This window comes from Scyliorhinus torazame, chromosome 3, assembly GCF_047496885.1.
Source record: "Scyliorhinus torazame isolate Kashiwa2021f chromosome 3, sScyTor2.1, whole genome shotgun sequence".
Lineage (NCBI taxonomy): Eukaryota > Metazoa > Chordata > Chondrichthyes > Carcharhiniformes > Scyliorhinidae > Scyliorhinus > Scyliorhinus torazame.
This window is the reverse complement of record NC_092709.1, coordinates 145,125,722-145,141,500: the sequence shown is the minus strand read 5'-3', so window position 1 is coordinate 145,141,500 and position 15,779 is coordinate 145,125,722. Positions and strand designations below refer to the sequence as shown.

The 15,779-nt window shown below is 43.8% G+C and overlaps 1 protein-coding gene across 9 annotated transcripts in view; it reads right to left on the bottom strand.

Moving 5' to 3' along the window:
* sec31a (SEC31 homolog A, COPII coat complex component) overlaps window positions 1-15,779 on the bottom strand; it is a 162,391-nt gene that overhangs the window by 47,870 nt on the left and 98,742 nt on the right. For all 9 annotated transcript variants that reach the window (XM_072496351.1, XM_072496353.1, XM_072496356.1 and 6 more), the window contains 3 exons: window positions 15,428-15,573; window positions 11,457-11,630; window positions 9,588-9,770 (listed from right to left, as the gene is read on the bottom strand). In XM_072496351.1, coding sequence (XP_072352452.1) covers window positions 9,588-9,770; window positions 11,457-11,630; window positions 15,428-15,573 — 503 coding nt within the window. The remainder of the gene's footprint in view (window positions 1-9,587; window positions 9,771-11,456; window positions 11,631-15,427; window positions 15,574-15,779) is intronic.

Genomic DNA, 15,779 nt, shown 5'->3' with positions numbered 1-15,779 from the left:
TGGAAATCTTTACGGTAATCAGGCAGACAGGAAACAAGAGTAGCCATAAATGGGTCATTCTCTGGTTGGCAAGGTGTAACAAGTGGTGTGCCATAGTAATTAGTGCAGGGCCTCAACTTTTCACCATTTAAATAAATGGCTTGGATGAAGAGACCAACGGCTGCTAAATTTGCTGATGACACAAAGATTGAGACCAGCCATGATCATATTGAATGGTGGAGCATGATTGAGAAGCTATGTGGTCTCCTGTTCCTCTTTCTTATGTTCTTAGGTTTTTGGGCATTTTTCCTTCCATCATCTGACATGGCTCAGTGTCAAATTTTGCTCTATAAGTCTTGTGAAGTGCCTTGGAATGTTTTCTGTTCCAGGTGCTATATAAATACAAGTTACTGTTGAGCATCCAAACACAACCCCTCCACCTGCTGCATTCCCAACATCAAAATGTTCAAGCTTGAGTTCCAAGTCTGTGAGTACCTTGCTGCTCATTAGACATTGGGCTTGATGCTAAGGATGCAACATGCGGTTCAACCCTCTATGCAAAGCTGCTTGCTGATCTTAAGAGGCTCAATCAAACTATCACTTTAAAAAAAAAAAATTTAGAGTACCGAATTCCTTTTTTCTAATTAAGCGGCAACTTAGCGTGGTCAATTCACCCACCCTGTATATCTTTTTGCGTTGTGGGGGTGAGACCCACACAAACATGGGGAGAATGTACAAACTCCACACAGACAGTTACCCGAGGCCGGGATCGAACCCAGGTTCTCGTGCCCTGAGGCAGCAGTGCTACCCACTGTGCCGCCTCGCAATGAAAGTTTTTATTGAATCGGTCTGCACTACCACAGATGGCTACATTAAGGCATTTCAGAATAGAATAAATGTAACAAGGCTCCATGTTAAATGTATACGGGCTGCTGGACGTCAGTTGTAAAATCGGAACTAGATGGTGAACATACTATTAAGGTCCCAAGCCATTCACCAGCATTTGATACATTCAGTACTAATCTGAGCCCGGATGGTGAAATAAGACAAGTCCTTTAGGATGATAAAGAACGGAGACAGATTGCAGCTACTGTGAGATGCATGAAAGAAAAACCCAATTGAAAACACTGCAAATAGCAACTGTGCATTTAGTAATATAATAATAATAATCGCTTATTGTCACAAGTAGGCATCAATGAAGTTACTGTGAAAAGCCCCTAGCCACCACATTCCGGCCTGTTCGGAGAGGCCTGCACGGGAATTGATCCCGCGCTGCTGGCCTTGTTCTGCATTACAAGCCAGCTGTTTAGTCCACTGTGCTAAACCAGGAGGGGGGAGAAACATCTCTCAAAATGGGAATTTGCAAAGCTGGCGAGGTTAGAGCACACACCCAAATCCCCTTCCTACCCCCAAAACACCCCTTGTAATTTCACCATTCTCCTTGATGGCCTGTCTGTCTATTCAATTGGAGTTGGTTTAATTAATATGGATCAGTTCCCCCACTAGTTCAGTGACTAATACATTTCTGTATTTGTGGAACTGTTAATGACAAAAAACAATAAAACACCCTCAAACTGTTAGATACCAGTTGTGAGATGAGGAGTTTGAGGAAAATGTTAACAGTTTTGGCACTGCAGGTGAAGGGAGTTGCATGGTGGGAATGTACATTAGAAATTTGTACCTCATTTCAGGTCCACATTGATTTCCACCCATCCACCTGAATAAATGTGTGTAAACCAGGTTAAAATGGGTTTCACGGATGTCTGCGCCTGACACCTACTATATCCCCTCATTACCACCCCTCAGCACTCAAACTCAAATAACACCATCCCCCAGCACTCAAACTCTTGGATAGGGTTAAAATGAAAAATTGTGTATGCTGGGAAAGTGACACAAAAACAGAAAATAGAAAATGTCTGAAATGGTAATGGTAGGGCAGACAGTAACTAAAGAAAAAGGGCAGGTAATTATGTACGTGTAAAAAGCCTTGGGATTTTCCTGTAGGGCAGGATTACTACTTGGAACTATGATGTTGTTGCCATTACAGAGACCTGGTTGAGGGAAGGGCAGGATTGGCAGCTAAACGTTCCAGGATTTAGATGTTTCAGGCGGGATAGAGGGGGATGTAAAAGGGGAGGCGGAGTTGCGCTACTTGTTCGGGAGAATATCACAGCTGTACTGCGAGAGGACACCTCAGAGGGCAGTGAGGCTATATGGGTAGAGATCAGGAATAAGAAGGGTGCAGTCACAATGTTGGGGGTATACTACAGGCCTCCCAACAGCCAGCGGGAGATAGAGGAGCAGATAGGTAGACTGATTTTGGAAAAGAGTAAAAACAACAGGGTTGTGGTGATGGGAGACTTCAACTTCCCCAATATTGACTGGGACTCACTTAGTGCCAGGGGCTTAGACGGGGCGGAGTTTGTAAGGAGCATCCAGGAGGGCTTCTTAAAACAATATGTAAACAGTCCAACTAGGGAAGGGGCGGTACTGGACCTGGTATTGGGGAATGAGCCCGGCCAGGTGGTAGATGTTTCAGTAGGGGAGCATTTTGGTAACAGTGACCACAATTCAGTAAGTTTTAAAGTACTGGTGGACAAGGATAAGAGTGGTCCGAGGATGAATGTGCTAAATTGGGGGAAGGCTAATTATAACAATATTAGGCGGGAACTGAAGAACATAGATTGGGGGCGGATGTTTGAGGGCAAATCAACATCTGACATGTGGGAGGCTTTCAAGTGTCAGTTGAAAGGAATACAGGACAGGCATGTTCCTGTGAGGAAGAAAGATAAATACGGCAATTTTCGGGAACCTTGGATGACGAGTGATATTGTAGGCCTCGTCAAAAAGAAAAAGGAGGCATTTGTCAGGGCTAAAAGGCTGGGAACAGACGAAGCCTGTGTGGCATATAAGGAAAGTAGGAAGGAACTTAAGCAAGGAGTCAGGAGGGCTAGAAGGGGTCATGAAAAGTCATTGGCAAATAGGGTTAAGGAAAATCCCAAGGCTTTTTACACGTACATAAAAAGCAAGAGGGTAGCCAGGGAAAGGGTTGGCCCACTGAAGGATAGGCAAGGGAATCTATGTGCGGAGCCAGAGGAAATGGGCGAGGTACTAAATGAATACTTTGCATCAGTATTCACCAAAGAGAAGGAATTGGTAGATGTTGAGTCTGGAGAAGGGGGTGTAGATAGCCTGGGTCACATTGTGATCCAAAAAGACGAGGTGTTGGGTGTCTTAAAAAATATTAAGGTAGATAAGTCCCCAGGGCCTGATGGGATCTACCCCAGAATACTGAAGGAGGCTGGAGAGGAAATTGCTGAGGCCTTGACAGAAATCTTTGGATCCTCGCTGTCTTCAGGGGATGTCCCGGAGGACTGGAGAATAGCCAATGTTGTTCCTCTGTTTAAGAAGGGTAGCAAGGATAATCCCGGGAACTACAGGCCGGTGAGCCTTACTTCAGTGGTAGGGAAATTACTGGAGAGAATTCTTCGAGACAGGATCTACTCCCATTTGGAAGCAAATGGACGTATTAGTGAGAGGCAGCACGGTTTTGTGAAGGGGAGGTCGTGTCTCACTAACTTGATAGAGTTTTTCGAGGAGGTCACTAAGATGATTGATGCAGGTAGGGCAGTAGATGTTGTCTATATGGACTCAGTAAGGCCTTTGACAAGGTCCCTCATGGTAGACTAGTACAAAAGGTGAAGTCACACGGGATCAGGGGTGAACTGGCAAGGTGGATACAGAACTGGCTGGGCCATAGAAGGCAGAGGGTAGCAATGGAGGGATGCTTTTCTAATTGGAGGGCTGTGACCAGTGGTGTTCCACAGGGATCAGTGTTGGGACCTTTGCTGTTTGTAGTATATATAAATGATTTGGAGGAAAATGTAACTGGTCTGATTAGTAAGTTTGCAGACGACACAAAGGTTGGTGGAATTGCGGATAGCGATGAGGACTGTCTGAGGATACAGCAGGATTTAGATTGTCTGGAGACTTGGGCGGAGAGATGGCAGATGGAGTTTAATCCGGACAAATGTGAGGTAATGCATTTTGGAAGGGCTAATGCAGGTAGGGAATATACAGTGAATGGTAGAACCCTCAAGAGTATTGAAAGTCAAAGAGATCTAGGAGTACAGGTCCACAGGTCATTGAAAGGGGCAACACAGGTGGAGAAGGTAGTCAAGAAGGCATACGGCATGCTTGCCTTCATTGGCCGGGGCATTGAGTATAAGAATTGGCAAGTCATGTTGCAGCTGTATAGAACCTTAGTTAGGCCACACTTGGAGTATAGTGTTCAATTCTGGTCGCCACACTACCAGAAGGATGTGGAGGCTTTAGAGAGGGTGCAGAAGAGATTTACCAGAATGTTGCCTGGTATGGAGGGCATAAGCTATGAGGAGCGATTGAATAAACTCGGTTTGTTCTCACTGGAACGAAGGAGGTTGAGGGGCGACCTGATAGAGGTATACAAAATTATGAGGGGCATAGACAGAGTGGATAGTCAGAGGCTTTTCCCCAGGGTAGAGGGGTCAATTACTAGGGGGCATAGGTTTAAGGTGAGAGGGGCAAAGTTTAGAGTAGATGTACGAGGCAAGTTTTTTACGCAGAGGGTAGTGGGTGCCTGGAACTCGCTACCGGAGGAGGTAGTGGAAGCAGGGACGATAGGAACATTTAAGGGGCATCTTGACAAATATATGAATAGGATGGGAATAGAAGGATACGGACCCAGGAAGTGTAGAAGATTGTAGTTTAGTCGGGCAGTATGGTCGGCACGGGCTTGGAGGGCCGAAGGGCCTGTTCCTGTGCTGTACATTTCTTTGTTCTTTGTAATGTTAAAATTGGGACCCTTCACCCAAAACAATGTGCTATCTTATTTATCTTTTTCATATCCTGATTGACTTGCTGTGTATTGCAAGCATCTCTTTTCTGATTTCTTTACGATCACTGAAGAGAATCAGATTCAGCAACCCCAGGTAGCATTCAACTGCTGGCTTCTCCAGACTTCCATCCAGAAAACAGCAATCTCATTTCGCTTCAAGCTTATTGATCATTTTCTGCCAGAATCCACATTTTATGAGTTTTCACTGCAGTGGACAATGTCAAATAAGTCTTACATTAGAAAATATGCAAAAAATTAAAGAAGAAATGGTAAAATCCATGTGGAATGAAATGGTAACATTTACCTCCTTATCATCTGCCACTTAATATAGCTGCAGCTATATTAGAATTTTAGAGTACAAGAGCAATTTTTTCCTTATCGTATTAGAGCCTTTCATAATTTGGAACAGATCCATCGATTTCCTCCTAACCATCCTTATTCTTTTTTAAAATACATTTAGAGTACCCAATTCATTTTTCCAATTAAGGGGCAATTTAGCGCGGCCAATTCACCTACCCTGCACATCTTTTGGGTTATGGGGGGTGGGACCCAAGCAGACACGGGGGAATGTGCAAACTCCACACGGACAGTGACCCGGGGTCAGGATCAAACCCGGGTCCTGGGAGTAGTGAGGCAGCAGTGCTAACCACTGTGCCACCGTGCCGCCTAACCATCCTTATTCTAATATTTCACTGGATTCTTTTGTCTGTCCCTGTGATTGATGGCTAGTGGTTGCTCCCTGTACCCTAATGCCTCAAAGTTAAAATACACACCCTCATGTTTAAATCATAGAACCCCTACAGTGCAGGAGGCCATTTAACCCATCAAGTCTGCACCGACTCTCCGAAAGAGCATCCCAACAAGGCCCCCAATCCTATCCCTACAACCCCATAACCCCAGCTAAACCGCACATCCCTGGAAGGGGGAATATAGCATGGCCAATCCACCCGACTTGCAAATCTTTGGACTGTGGGAGAACAGTCCAAACCCGAAGCACCAGGAGGAAATCCACGCAGACACGGGGAGAACATGAAAACTCCGCACAGTCACCATTGGCTGGAATTGAACCGGATCCCTGGTGCTGTGAGGTAGTAGTGCTAACCACTATGCTACCTTGCCACCTCACACCCTTTATGGTCTCAGCCCCCCTCTCTCTCTCCCACTGCAGGGACCTGTGCATAAGAGTCAGGCTGACATGTCAATGTAGTACTTGAGGGAGGGGAGGGGGGAAACCGGAGGGAGATGGGGTGGTTGGAGGCCTTGGGCACGGGGCCTACATGCTCGCTGGGCTGACTAGTAAACGGGTGTGAAGTGGGGCGCTGCCAGGAGGCAGGTGTGGGGGGTGGGGGGGAAATGGGTGTGGTTGGTGTGGTGCAGTTGGGAAGGGATCGATGGCAGTGTGGGTCATAACGCCCGATATCATTATGTGGATGCCAAAGGACTGTGCCGAGGTGATAGGCGAGGATCAGATGGGTTTTGTTAATGGGAGGCAGTGAGTGTGAGGAGGCCACTCGATGTAATTTTGATGATTTCGGAGGGCAGGAGGTGGAGGTCGTGGTGGTGATGGCATTGCCGAGCATGATGAACTATTATAGGGCGGCGATCATTGCTATGGTAAGGAAATCGGTCATGGGGGAGGGGGCCGTATGGGGAGGTGGGTGGAGGCAGCATCACGCGGGGGTACGTGTTTGAGGGCTTTGTTCTTGGCGCCAGCCAGGTACTCCGTGAGCCCAATGGTAGTAACGGTTCTAAGGGTGTGGGGCAGTGGCCGCAACATCTGGGGCTGGAAAGGATGTCGGTGTGGGCACTGATCTGTAATCCATAGGCTTGCGCCGGCGGGGTTGGATGCGAAGTTTAGGGGATGGCAGCAGGGAAGGATTGAGCGCTTTGGGGATTTGATATACGGGGCACATTTGCGGGGCTGGAGGACCTGGAGGAAGAGTATGAGTTGCCCAGAGCGAATGGCTTTAGGTATCTGCAGGTTCAGGACTTTGTAAGGAGAGAGGTGCCGTACGTTTCTGGCCTGCCGTCCTGGGTTGCAGGACAAGGTGCTGTTGAAGGATGAAATCGGGTAGGGCAAGGTGTTGGATGTCTATAAGGAGTTGATAGAGTGGAAGGGAGCCATGGTGAGTGATGTCAAGCGTAAATGGGAGGAGCTGGGAGGGGAGGTGGGGGCCGAAACGTGCATGGAGGCCTTGCGGAGGGTGAACATCCTCATCATGTGTAATGTTAAGTCTCATCCAGTTTAAAGTGGTGGATAGGGCTCATATGATGGTGGCGAGGACGAGTAGTTTCTTTGTGGGGGTGGAGGATCGGTGTGGGCGGTGGGGGCCTGTGAATCACGTCCACATGTTCTGAGGGGGTTCTGGCATGGGTTCTTGGACGTAATGTCCGAGTTACTGGGTGTGGAGGTGGTTCCGAGTCCAGAGATGGCGATATTTCCGGTGTCGGAAATGAGGGTGGAAATGAGGGTTTAAGTGGGTCGGTGCAGACTCGATGGGCCGAATGGCCTCCTTCTGCATTGTATGTTCTATGTTCGAAAAACTAGGAGCAGGAGTAAACCCCTCGAGCCTGCTCCGTCATTCAATAAGACCACGGCTGATCTTTTTGTGGACTCAGCTCCACTTACCCGCCCGCTCACTGTAACCTTTTATTCCTTTACTGTTCAAAAATCTACCTACCTTTGCCTTAAAAACATCCAATGAGATAGCCTCAACTACTTCACTGGGCCGGGAATTCCACAGATTCACAACCCTTCCTCCTCAACTCGGCCTCAAAATAAGGGGGAGCAGATTTAGGACTATGCCCCCTAGTTCTAGTTTCACCGCCAGTGGAAACAACCTCCCTGCTTCTATCCTATCTATTCCCTTCATAATTTTATGTGTTTCTATAAGATCCCCCCATATTCCTCTAATTCCAATGAGTATAGTCCCAGTTTACTCCGTCTCTCCTCATAAACTAATCCTCTCTCAACCTAGTGAATCTCCTCTGCACACCCTCCAGTGCCAGTACATCCTTACATCCTTTCTCAAGTAAGGAGACCAAAAGACCGGGATGGGGGGGGGTTGCCTTTGCCTCCCAGAGTGAGGGGATTTTGAGGGGGGGGGGGGGGGGCAAAATGGGGAAGGCAAGATGTGGTGGGAGGTTGATGTCATGGGGCAGGTGGGTGTGGTTGTTCACTGAATTGTTCTGCTCTTCTGATTTTTGTGGGTATATGTGAAAATGCCTTGAATAAAATATATATATTTTTTTTAATTGTGGCCCCATCTGTCCTCTCAAGTGGATGTAAAAGATCTCCTGGTACTATTTCATAGATCAGCAAGGTGTTCTGGCCAACATCTATCCTTTAACCAACACCTGAAACGGATGATCTGGTCATTATTGAATTGCTACGTGCAAATTGCCTGCTGCATTTCCTAAAATTACAATGGCGATAATACTTAAAAAAATATTTGACTGTAAAGCATCTTAGGTCACCCTACAGTTATGGAAGGTGATTCATAAATGAAAGTTATTTCTTATTTCTCTTCTGTCAATGTGCCAGAGAATGCAAGCTGCATTATATAGCTCAGTGGGCTAGACAGCTGGTTTGTGATGCAGAACAAGGCCAGCAGCACGGGTTCAATTACTGTACCAGCTGAGAATTCTGAATTCTCCCTCTGTGTACCTGAACAGGTGCGGAATGTGGCGGCTAGGGGCTTTTCACAGTAACTTTTTTGCAGGGTTAATGTTAGCCTACTTGTGACAATAAAGATTATTTATTTTAGTAAAATTCTTATACACTTTTCCATGGTCTTGGCATCATTACCCAAGAAGGATGTCCAGAAATGGAAGCAATATACAAAATGCAACTGAATGGATGATCCACAAATTTCATCTGTCATCTATATCCGTCCAATTCATTAACTGTGGCATAATTTGATTGAGGCTCTTAGATGGCATCTTACTAAAAATGCATATACATAGAGATTACTTCACATTTGTCAATTTCCTCAAAAACTGCAACATTTGTCAAATAAACTTGCTTTTTGCAATCCACACTGTCTTTAATTAATTTATGTTTTTCTAGGCAAATATTTATCTTACTTTCCATTATGATCTCCAAGAGCTTACCACTGACGTTAGGTTGATTGCTCTATAGTTACTTGGTTTATCCATTTCATTTTTTTGGAACAGAGGTGTTGTGTCAACAACCCTCTAGAATTCTGGCACAAATTAAAAATCCAATAACGTTTGAGATATTGTTATTGAAACCCTTCAGCATTCTAAGACACATGCCAGAAGTGTATTTCCACTTTGAGCTGCACCAATTTTTCTTTTAAGTTCTACTTCATGATCTATCGTTATTATAATTAAATGTGTCCTTCCATCTTCATTATCACACCGTCTATGTGAACTATGAAAATCAAGTCTACCTTCAAAAAGACTGGAGCAGTGGACATGACCGTATGAGCAATAAACAACACCCAAATGAGATCACAAGTTATTACAACCCTGAGTTATGCTATCATAGTTAGATACTACACAGTACAAGCTTATATTTTGGTCTATACTTTACTGCTAATATATTTATTAAACCATCTACCTGGTCAGCATAGGAAGTAAATTTAATAAAGAGGAATCTTACTCAAAAGCCAAGCCTTTCTGAATTTACATTTAAAAAATATTCTACACAACATGAAAAACATATACATACCTAACCTTAACTCAAAATGTGAAGAAGCTGCCTCACCTGTGCGTAGTATTGCTGGGTAGGTGCTTGTTGCTGCAACTGCCCTGGGATGTGTGAATGGTTGGAGTTGGCTCTACCTCTTGGAACTTGATGCTTTCCATGTGGAAAAGAAGTCAATTCCTGCCCAGCTGTCTGCTCACCTTGGGCACGGAACAGTCTATCTCGTAACTGCAGGATCGTCAACTTGTTGAAAGAAGATGAAGAAATAAATAAAAATGAAGGGGGGGATAAAGATAGATTTATGAGCTTCCTCAAAGTGAAAGCTTTTCATTTTAAGAGGAGCTGTCATCAAAGCAACTGGTTTCCCTTTACCTTCCTTTTTGTGTCACAGCGACAAACTCTGTCACCCATCACATCTCCTAATAAATTTTCCTTTTTTAAAGTTGTGAAACTAAGTACGTTTATTCTGCATCAACAAGAATATTTTTCTCTCGTCATTTATATTGCAATAATGCAGATGTGAATAGACTTGATGCTGCCCATTTGCTCACTATTACTACACCTCTCTTGACTGTTACTTCCTTCCTAAAATGGGTGAGAGGAAATAAGCAACAAACAAAAGAAATACTCATTAAAAAGACTATCATGTGCAACATTGTATGGGGGAAGAGGGGAAACATAAATGAAAAGCCAAGTCCTGAAGTCAAAATCAGAGCAAACGTTATGTAGTAGAAGAAAAATTCCAAACTATCAGCATGGCTGGTACTCACTGTTTGGAAGTAATTTAAATTTAGCGCCAAGCAGAAATATAACTATGGATAATTCAGGTGTGCTTTATAAAATAATTTACAACCAGAATAATGTAATGGTTACAGATGTTATGAATCATGCAATGCTGTTTTATGCACTTTAACTTCAATTTCACTTTGAAAGAAATGTATAAAAACGAATTGCACTATTTTTAAATAATTTTAATAAAAATCATCCTTTTTCCAATTAAGGGGCAATTTAGTGTGCCCAATCCACGTACCCTGCACATCTTTGTGTTGTGGGGGGTAAGACCCACGCAGACACGAGGAGAATGTGCAAGCTTCTGGGATCGATCCCGAGTCCTCGGTACCGTGAGACAGCAGTATTAACCACTGCACCACCATACTTCCCCAAACTAATTGCACTGTTGAGTCACACTAATAGAATGCAGTGATGTAATTTGTATTGCATGAAATGTGATAGAATTTTAATCCCATTTTATTTTTTACATGTTAGATATTGGAGACCATTGTAATGCAAAAGATCATTTCGAATTCCACTTGCTGTCATTTTTGGTAGCCTTTATGTTCTAGAGCTGATATGGAGCCTGTATTTTAATAGATGTCAGGCCATTTCATATAACCAGTGCCAATTCATAGTATTGAGCTACATGAAAAGTGTTAGCCGTCAGTCAAAATAAATAACCAATTCACTGAAGAAAATTAGGATGGATCAATTATTTCAGGATTGGATGAACGTTTTTGGTAGATGTAGAGTTTGCGTAAAATGGGATTTTTTTTGTTCTCCTTGTTCAGTGCATACTTGTATTTCTGAGCAATTCACATTAATATTACTGACATTGTACCATTTATATATCGCAAGAAAATCAAGAATCTAGTAACACAGATGTTACCCAAAGCTTAATTTGCTTTCACTATTTATAAAACGGACAAAAATATGGAAAACAACATGTTATGTGCTGCAATTCTGTCTCTCCACAATATGAGTTACTAGGCGCATTGTAAAAATATTTCTTTGTGAATCTTACGCTCGACTAAAAATTCCCACTGATGCGGCACATGAAGACATCTATGTGCTCAAACAATCAAGGTTTCCTCAATCATCAAGAAACATGTGGCTGGAAAGTGGAGATGAAGCCAAAACACCTTGAAGTATTACCTGATTGGTATCAGAAGGAAGATAAGATAAAGCAGCAGTCAGACTTCCTTGGGCAGCTAACAGACCAGCATATTGACTCATCTTCTCTGCTAGGACATCACCAGTTCCATTATTGTTCGTTCCTTGGCTAAGTTCAATGGCTTTACGCAAAACCACTACTTTCTCAATCAGATCCTGAAAACAGAGGACACAAAAATATAGAAAAAATTATTAAAATCTTGTTGCTAGAGAAATCTTCTCTTGGAATTAGGCTGTAACTGGAGTTAGCCACAACAAAGCCTTGCAAACCTGACCCTGGGAGTTACTGAGGACAAAAAAGACTGGAGTCATTTTTAGAATTTACGCAGTCACAGATTCCCAGTGCACAGAGTCATGCCACAATTCATGCAGCCAATGGCAGAAAGTAATTATGCTATGACAACATGAGGCTAGCAAACAGGAAGACCTTGGGGAAACTGTCCCATCACGTGGGAAGTGGTACTAATCATCTGTGTCCAAAGCCTTTTAACCATATTGTATTGGTGTGGGTATTATGAAGCTGGAGCACTGCTCGGCCAAGTTATTGAGGAGTATCTAATAATTATAGACATTGCAAAGTCTAAAGAGCTTAATTGAAGTTTGCAATGAAGCTCAACATCCACAAAGGGTTCTGCAAGGTACTTTGCACATGCTACAGTTCCTTATACATAAGCAGCACCGCATTGCACACTAAACCATTCAGAAGTTGTTGGAAGAGTAGGAGGATCCTTTGATAGCAATAACATGTATTTATGCAGTGCCTTTAATATAATTAAATGCCCTCAAGGCACTTTACAGGAGCATTATCAAAATCTAACATTTAGCCAAACAAGAGATATCAGAGCAAATTACGACAGAGTTCAAAAGGAAGGGATTGAAAGGATCTTTTCAGTTAAAAGTTTTACTAAGGTGGAACGAAAAATAGAAAGGTTAAGAAATGGTGAACCAGGCAGCAGAGCTAGGTTTGAGCTCTGCCACCATTTGAAAAAAGACTGAGGGGGAGGGGTGAAGAGCTATTGGTGAATTAGGGCAACGGCTATATAAGGAGGATACACAAGTGGAGTGAGACAAGACCATGTCAGCATTTCAAGGAGGGGTTTTAAAATTTATTCTGGAAGAAAACGGCGAACAATGATGGAGATGATTAGTGGTTGGATAAGTATGTGGGCAGCTGAGGTTTAGAGAAACGTGGAGTTTGCACGTTCGCCCCGTGTCTGCCGGGTTTCCTTTGGGTGCTCCGATTCCTTCGACTGTCCAAAGATGTGTCGTTTAGGTGGATTGGCCATGCTAAAACTGCTGCTTAGTGTCCAAAGGTGTGCAAGTGGGGTTACAGGGATAGGGAGGAGAGTGGGCCTAGGTTTGATTCCTGGCTTGGGTCACTGTCTGTGCAGAGTCTGCACGTTCTCCCCGTGTCTGTGTGGGTTTCCTCCGGGTGCTCTGGTTTCCTCCCACAAGTCCCAAAAGACGTGTTGTTAGGTGAATTGGACATTCTGAATTCTCCCTCAATGTACCCGACCAGTGGCCGGAATGTGGCGACTAAGGGCTTTTCACAGTAACATTATTGCAGTGTTAATGTAAGCCTACTTGTGACACTTATAAAGATTATTATTATTAGAGTGCTCTTTCGGGGGGGGGGGGTCCGTGCAGACACGATGGGCTGAATGGATTCCTGTTGCACTTTAGGGATTCTATGGAGAAAGGAAGGCTGAGAAAGGTAAGGTTGGAGAAATCAGACATATAAAGGCATGGATATTGTGGAGGTGGAAGAAAGCCAAGCTAATAATGAATAGGGACTTGAAGCTCAGCTTGAGATGAACAGGAAATTAATATTTCACACTATCTGGTTTAGCCATCTACAGTAGCTAGGGAGAGACATGGGTCAGGGGTAACAGAATATGTAATTTATACTCATAGCAGTTTTTCCATTTGCATTAGTAACCACCTGATTTCATAGATTTCATAGAATTTACAGTGCAGAAGGAGGCCATTCGGCCCATCGAGTCTGCACCGGCTCTTGGAAAGAGCACCCTACCCAAGCTCACACCACCCTATCCCCATAACCCAGTAACCCCACTCAACCAACACTAAGGGCAATTTTGGACACTAAGGGCAATTTTAGCATGGCCAATCCACCTAACCTGCACATCTTTGGACTGTGGGAGGAAACCGGAGCACCCGGAGGAAACCCACGCACACACGGGTAGAACGTGCAGACTCCGCACAGACAGTGATCCAGCCAGGAATCGAACCTGGGACCCTGGAGCTGTGAAGCAATTGCGCTAACCACTATGCTACCGTGCTGCCCCTGATCAAAATATATCTCACCGATGTGAAAGTTCCACCTTGTGTGTCTATTTTTTTTTCTACTGCTGTTCTACTACTGAACCAATTTTCGATACAACTGGACAATTATTCTATAAAGCTGAGTCTTGATCAAAAACTTTGTACATGGAACCTACAATACAAACACCCAACTCGGGCGACACAATGGTTAGCACCTCTGCCTCACAGTGCCAGAGACCTGGGTTCGATTCCGACCTTGGGTGACTATCTGTGTGGATTTTGCGCGTGTTTCCTGCGGGTGCTTCGGTTTCCTCCCACAGTCCAAAGACGTGCAGGTTAGATTGATTGGCCATGGTCAATACGTGAGGTTACGGGGATAGGGCGCGGGAGTGCGCCTAGTTAGGGTGCTCTTTAGGAGGGTCAGTGGTGTGTCAATGGGCAGACTGGCCTCCTTCTGCACTGTAGGGATGCTATGGAATTAACACAATGTCTGTATGGGAATAGAAAACACTGAAAGGTGATGCCTTCTTAATATTCAAACCCTACTCCTGGGCACAATTACAATGTAGGTTGACATTCAGCCGAACTCACTTCTGACGAAGAGCCAAAATGTACTCTAAATATTGACTCTGCTTTACCTCCTTACAGATGCTGCCAGATCTGCTGAGTTGTTCCAGCATTCCCTGTTCTCACTTCAAAGAGTTCAAGATGCCATTTCACTATTCAAAAAGGGAGTTATCCCAGTATTCTGGTCAGCATTAACCTATCAATCACCACCATCAAAATCAATTATATCCCACAAGTCCCGAAAGATGTGCTTGTTAGATATATTGGACATTCTGAATTCTCCCTCTGTGTACCCGAATAGGCGCCATAGTGAGGCAACTCGGGGATTTTCATAGTAACTTCATTGCAGTGTTAATGTAAGCCTACATGTGACACTAATAAAGGTTATTATTATAATTAATTGTTCATTCACTTCATTTGCTGTGTGCAAAAGCGCTTGTTCACAAAACAGGAGCAAACACAATTTTATTGATTGCATGTGAAGAAATTGGGAGTTATGAAGTGACTTGATAAGACACTCTATTAACACAGGTTCTTCCCTTTAGCAAGATGGAATACACTTCAAGGTGCCATGGACTGGGTGGATCCATCTCCCCATTCTCAATTTTAGCTGTGCTTCTGGAGTAAAGCACTAACAGGCAATTCTTTATGGGGCTTGTGGGAATACTTGAAGGGTGTTGACAAGTGGGGATCTGAATGCATCAGGTGGAAAAGAGCTTCCCATCCACATTCCCAACCAAGTTTAATATAAATGAAAATGTTTTCCACTCGCCTAGGACACAGAAAGCATGTTACCAGCAAAACTCAAGTTGGGGGAAGACAGTTGGAAGAGAGAGGGATTCATGCCTCTGAAATAAACAGTGTTCAAATGACAATTGGCAATGACGTGAAACCAGCTCGGAAGGGTGTTATCAAATCTTGTAATTTCACACGAATCTATAAAGTATTGTTGGTGATAATTAAGTTTGGGGAGGGGCTAAAATCATTAGATAGGAGACAGGTCCAAACAAGCCACTATGATCCCTTTCAAGAACTTAATGTCTTAACATTTGTTATTCAAAAAACCACAATTGCATTGCACCAAAGATCTCAATGTCACTAACCTGAAGAGCAAGAGGTGAGTTTCCATTCTGAGCTCTATCCCAACAGGATACTAGTTTTTCCACATTACCAGCACAGATATAGCACAGGCAGGCTTGGGCTTGAAGGCTGCTGTCCCCCTCACTCTCTAACCGTGTGCCCAAAAAATCTGGGAAGGAAACAAGCAAAAGCACACTGATAAAAAACAAAAAAAATATTTTCCTTATGTAATTTATTTTGCATTCTATTTCTCTATTGCTTTGAGAATGGAGATGTATTACACTGCCAGCTGGTGTTACTAATCACCCACACATGTTGCATGCTGTTCCAATCGGAATGTGGCGACTAGGGGCTTTTCACAGTAACTTCATTGAA